Source organism: Pipistrellus kuhlii, unplaced genomic scaffold, assembly GCF_014108245.1.
Source record: "Pipistrellus kuhlii isolate mPipKuh1 unplaced genomic scaffold, mPipKuh1.p scaffold_m20_p_15, whole genome shotgun sequence".
In the NCBI taxonomy this organism is placed as follows: Eukaryota; Metazoa; Chordata; class Mammalia; order Chiroptera; family Vespertilionidae; genus Pipistrellus; species Pipistrellus kuhlii.
In genome coordinates, this window is record NW_023425460.1 from 9,752,596 (window position 1) to 9,758,637 (window position 6,042).

General features: G+C 55.5%; 1 protein-coding gene across 3 annotated transcripts in view; it reads right to left on the bottom strand.

The window, feature by feature from the left end:
* Positions 1 to 6,042, bottom strand: part of CDH23 (cadherin related 23) — a 387,029-nt gene that overhangs the window by 32,938 nt on the left and 348,049 nt on the right. For all 3 annotated transcript variants that reach the window (XR_006741668.1, XM_036438196.2, XM_045581750.1), the window contains exons 39-41: positions 2,102 to 2,323; positions 1,673 to 1,792; positions 859 to 1,039 (exon numbers count right to left, since the gene is read on the bottom strand). Coding sequence is in view for 2 of the 3 variants with exons in the window: in XM_036438196.2 (XP_036294089.1) it covers positions 859 to 1,039; positions 1,673 to 1,792; positions 2,102 to 2,323 (523 nt within the window). In the remaining variant the exon portion in view is untranslated. The remainder of the gene's footprint in view (positions 1 to 858; positions 1,040 to 1,672; positions 1,793 to 2,101; positions 2,324 to 6,042) is intronic.

Here is a 6,042-nt window from a genome sequence, read left to right on the forward strand (position 1 = left end):
TTCACCTGGAAAACATGTCCTATGAGGTAAGGGCTTCGCATCTGTTTTTCCCTTTCTGTATCCTCATCACCTGGAATATGCCCCGCATAGGGTATGTGCTCAATAACTATCAAATGATCAATTAAAAATCTGGATGTTTTACAAAGATTTAAATTTCCAAAATTTCCCATTTTTCTTTTTTAAAAGTGGGAAGGCCTGGTATCCAGGCTGTAGAAATGGGAAAACATGATGAAAATAAAACACACACATACACGAAAGGGAAGACATGACTACAATTGGCAGGAGCTGAGCAGTGGCTGCCACACCCCACTCCCTACCCCCACTCCCTATTGTCTTGCCTAGACCCCTGTTCTCGTATATGTCCCCTGCATAAGCCTAGAAGGGCTCAGGGTTTGGGATTCCTAGTCTACAGAAAACCACCTTGAGAAAACTCTCTCTGGCCATAAACTCTGTTCTTCAGCGGAGGAGACGAGCCGAGGCTGCTGTGAAGGCCGTGGTGGGTGAGCTGGGACGTGCAGGGAGATCCCAGGCTGAATGTGTGTGTTTGGGGTGGGGGAGGATGCTTGTCCTTCCTCTACCAGAGCCTGTCCTCTGGGTGTGACACAGGAGCATCTTCTGTTTGAGTCTCAAAGGGCCTGTGACCCTCCAAGGCAACTAGCTTCTGTTTCCAGGTTTCTGAACGCTCTCACCATATCCATGTGAGATTATTTTCATCATCATATGGATGGGGAAACTGAGGCCCGGAGAGGGCAAGATCACACAGTGGTGGGGCTCATTGTGCTCCTGAGTGGGGGAGAGGGGGGTCACCAGGCCCTCAGCTTGTGTTGCCCCCCACAACCCAGCTCAGGCCCCACTCACCTAGGGGGTCTCCATCCACGATGCTGTACTCCACCTGCCCGTTGGGGCCTGAGTCCCGGTCATGGGCCAGGAAGGTCCACACTCGAGGCCCCGGCTGGCCCTCGGTGACATCAAATGGCCCCTCATAGTCTCGGGGGAAGGTGGGCACGTTGTCATTGATGTCATTCACATTCACAAGCACCTGGGAGGGTGGACAAGGTTAGCTGGGCCGCACCTCAGACAGCCCTGTCCAGATTCCTCATCTGGAGACTGGACCCAATAATCCCACTTCAGGGGGCTGGTGCAAGCCTCAGGTGAGTTGTGGATGTGGGAACCTTTTTACGCTGTGCATGGCTGGGTCATTGTCATTGTAGAAGCCTTTCCATGGGCATACTCATATTTTGAAAATGATGCTCTGACCTTGTACTTATTGCTACACTACGGCCATTTTACATGCTCCCATTTGCTCCCACACCACGATTGTTTTTATTTTCCGATCTCACAGAGAAGGTTAAGTGACTTGCTCAGAGCCACACAGCCTGGAAATGACAGATCAGGGATGTGAATCCTGCTGGTTTGACCAGAGCTTGTGCTCTCCCCATGAAGGGGAGGAAGGCGGGTATCGTCATCTACCTGACAGATGCCACCACACAGAGAGGCTCATTCACATCCTCAAAGTCACACAGCAAGTTTGGTGAGTTGCTGAGACCAAAACAGGGCTCTTGGGTTTAGGTATTTCTCCTGGACTATCTTTCCCCACCCCCTGTTCTCATCGAAGCTTTCTGAGCTCCATTTCCCCTCATGCCCAAGCTGGGGCCGTGTCCCACACACCCACCGTGGTGGTGGAGGTGAGGCGGCGGGACATGATGGGGCACTGGTCTGTGGCCGTGACGATCAGGGTGTAGCGGCCGTGGCAGATCTCATAGTCCAGCTCCTTGGCGGCAGTGATGACACCCTGGGGGAGACATAGAGGGAACAAGGGTGGAGCGATGGGTAGTGAGTCTAGGCCACCCTGGGGACCCACTCCTTTATGGGGTGCTCTGTGACTACCCCAGCAGGTAGGCATCCTGAACACAATGGGAAACTCTTGCTGCCATCCAGCCCAAGATTTCCATTTCCCCCACAATGGCTGACCCCCACGCCCCCGTTTCCCTCCCAGACTCCATCTTTGCTGCCCCCTCACCCCCCCATGATGTCACTGAGCTCCCCTCCAATCCCTTTAGCCAGAGGACCCTCTTCTCAGACCCCGCCGTCAGCTGCTGACCGTGTGGCTGTCAATATGGAAAGTGTCAATGATGTTGCCTGCAATGATGGCGTAGGCCACGGTGCCATTGGGCCCCTCGTCCAGGTCCAGCGCCTGGATGGTGACGAGGCTGGCATTGATTGTGTCTGGCCCCTCATCCAGCAAGATCTCGTAGTGGGGCTGCTGGAACACAGGCGCGTTATCGTTCTCGTCCACGATGGTCACGTACACGTGAGTGGTGGCCTGCGGAGAAGGATGAGGTAGGTTCCTGGGTCAGCGGACTAGAGAGGTTGTGGTGGAGCCGGCTGCATGCTCCTCCAGGCTTCACTCACTCAGGGAGGCGGGAAAGGATGAGAAGGAGGGCAGGCACAGGCTGGGAGAGAAGGCATTCACACAAAAGCCACCGAGCTAACTGCTTAGGTACAAGATGCTACTTGCACCACCACCTCTCTATCCATATCCATTGCAGACATTACTAATCAATCACGGCACTGCTTAGGCCAGATGTAACCTCAAGATCCTTGTCAGTTCAGAGACCTAGTGATTAAAACTGGCATATAAGAGACCTGGCCATTGTAAAGACACATGCCTAGGTTGTGGGCTCAATCCCCAATAGGGGGCATGCAGGAGGCAGTCAAGTGATGTTTCTTTCTCATTTATGTTCTTCTCCCTCTCCTTCTCCCTCCCCCTCCCCCTCCCCCTCCCGCTCTCCCTCCCCCTCCCTCTCTCTCAATAAAGAAACATTTTAAAAAAGAAAATTGGCACCCCAACTGGTTTGGATCAGTGGATAGAGAGTTGGCCTGCGGAGGGTCCCAGGTTCAATTCTGGTCAAGGTCATGTACCTTGGTTGAGGGCACATCCCCAGTAGGGTGTGTGTAGGAGGCACTAGATCGATGTTTCTCTCTCATCAATGTTTCTAACTCTCTATCCCTCTCCCTTCCTCTCTGTAATAAACAAACAAATAAATAAATATAAAAATAAATAAAATTGGCATATAAGATGAACCCCAGTAACCACCCCGAAACCCACAGCTTTTCCCGGACCAGGGCTTTACTGACCCCGAACCTCCACCTGGATTACAAAAGGCAAGTAGGCTTCACCCATGTTCACATAAATGCAAGAAGTGCCCATTGTCAGCATCTTGAAGGAGGCCGACACTGGGACGATTCCACGGGCAGAATTTGTTGAGCCACGAGAAACAAAGCTCCCAGAACACGCTCTGCTGCAAGAACAGTTTCTGCCGCGTGCTCTCCTGTGATGGGCTGTTGCTGACCAATGCTCGGACCACACGCACTATTTAGACAACGGGCCTCGGCGCTCAGCACCATGGAGCTGTGGTTGACGCGGCACCCCGAGAGCAGAGTAGGTACATGGAGACAAGGTTAGCCACGGGCTGGCATCTCTGCTCCTCACCCCCTCCACTCTCCATTCCCTGCTTCTCCACCCAGGAGGATGTGCCCTGTGGCCTGCCTCACCTGGGCTCCCTTGCCATCTGGCTTCCAGATGGGTTTGGCTGATGGGAGGTCCTGGCAGAAGATGTGGGGAGGGAGGAGAGGGAGTGGGGTGTTTCTTTCCCATTCCTTCCTTTCCTCGCTCTAGTACCACCAGTGCCTGTGTTTCTCCTGCTGGGTGGCCCCCTTTCACATTGTCACCTCCCCTCCCCTTGTCCTGTGGCTCTGTGCTATGTAAGGGTTTCCGGCAGCTGCTGCTCTGAGGGGCGTCCCCAGCTCTGTAGCAGGCCTTCTATTAAACCACCTTCAGTTGAGCCCGAGTGGGTCATCTCTTTACTACCAGGGCCCTGATACCAACCATCCAGCCAGCATACCAGTGCCACCTTGCAGGCAAGGGGCCAGATTCCAGCCTCAGCCATGGTTCCCCACTTTCCCAGACTCCAGGAAGTGCGTCTAACAACCTGCAGGGGCTGGGAGTGGCGGGTCTAACGGAGGTCCGTCCTCCCCCCCCCCCCCCCCCCCCCCCGCCCCAGCCTCTTCTCTCTGAGATCAGCCTGAGCTTGGGAGGGGAGAGGGGGTCTGACTCCCTCTAGTCTCACGTGAGAAGGAAGTTAATGCCCAAAAAAGGCCCTTTCAGCTGAGCCCTTCCTGCTTTGGCATTGAGAAAACAGGGCTTCAGGTTTCTGGGCCATGCCCACACCTTGGGCAATGCCCGTGTCTCACCCTGCTGCAAACCCAGGAAGCTCAGCTGGTGGAAGTGTGGTGGGGAGGAAGGAAGTGGAGGAAAGCATCATGGGTAGCTACGCTCAGGTGTTCTGGCCCTCTGGGGGAGGGTTTGGGAGAACATTGCTCCCCTCTCCCTATTCCAGGTTCCCCTCACCTACCTGGGGCGGAGGGAGCCTGCTTTCAAGGGTGGTTTGGCAAGCCCAGGCCAGGAATGGAGGGGTTGGGGGCAGGTGCTCCAGGGTCTCTCCCTTGAAGGACCCCACGTCTGCCAGAGGATGGCCAGGGTGAGAAGAGGGCTCAGGACCCAGCTGATTTCAATGGGTTGGTACCTTCTCTGGGTGGAAGAGCTCACACGCTGCCAGCAGGAAGGGCCCTAGGCTGTCTCCTGGAGTAGGCTCATAAGATCAGGTTCATGACCAAGGACCTGGTTATGTGCTGGCAATCTCTGGGCCTTCCATCCCAGGGAGATTCTCTGACTCCTGAGGGGCTGGGCCTGCCCAAGTCACCTGGTAACGGCAAGACACCCACCTTCCTCTGTTGTAGCCGTTCCTGCTCCGGGAGTGAGGGCCGAGAGCTCTCAGAGGGCCTCTCACTCGGATCAGGGCGCCCAGAACTCCTGGCTCCTCCTGAGTCCCACCACCATGGTTCCCGACCCAGGTGGGCCATGACCCTCAGCCCGAGAGCTTGAGATCCCCAATGAGCAGCGGAGCTCCCGGGAGCTTCAGCCAGACTGGGGAGCAGGTAATGGCTGTGCCCTCCCGCTCTGTCAGTCCCTAGTCTAGCCACTGCCACCTCCCTCTCCACTTAGGAAATCACTTCCTCACTTATTCGTCTCTTTAAACCCCTTCTCGATGCCCAGTTTTGTGCCACGGACTCAGGAACATCGAGGAGAGGCCCTTGTCTCCAACAGCTCATGGCCCAGCTCAGAGGGCAGATGAGCCCAGAAGAAATGAAAGAAACCCCAGGCCCGGTGTGATGGCTGAAGGGGTGTGGCTATCAGGACTGGAGGGAGACCCTCAGGAGAAGGTCAGAGCGCTTTGAAGGGGAAGGACTTGAGCTGAGCCCTGAGGAACGAGAAGAATTTGGAGGAGAGGAGAGAGACAGTGCCAGTGATGCCAGCGTGCTGAGTGGGGTGCGAGAGCAGGGTCCTAGCTGGGGGCCCATGCTCCTCGCTCTTTTCCTGGCTGCGTCCCGAGGTAAGGTTCACAGAGCCTGAGGTAAGGTTCACAGAAGATGCCCTGGCACAGGAGTTGGGATGGTGCGAAGTGGGAAGGGGAGTTGGGGTCTGAGAGGAGAGGGCACTGATGATTTTCTATGGGACACAAGACCAGATCTTGTGCACACACTACGTGTGTCCTAGGGCAGGGATGTGCCAACCCTCTGTGTCCCTGCCCCTGTGCCACACCTGTGTTCAGTGTGCATGTGCACAAGGGTGCAAGCTCTGGAATCGATAGTCAAGTCTGCACCAAAGTTAGGTTTTTCCCCCCATTCATTCCTCAACTGGGAGTGCCTACCGCAAACCAGGCCTCGGGCTGGGTTGTAGGAGGTAGGGTCTAAGCCCCTGCCCCCAGGCAACATGCTTAAGGATCATGCTAAGTTCACACAGATATACTGCTCAGGCGGTGCAACCCTACAACCTTCTCTGAAGGGGAATGGGGGAGAGGACAAAAGGCTGACAGCTGGTTGGGTGGAGATGACCTGCTGGGGCACTGGCTGACTCCCCTACAGTGCTAGTCACTGCAAAGCCCTCCAGCGGGGCACTTAGAAGCAGTGCCTCCCACGGCC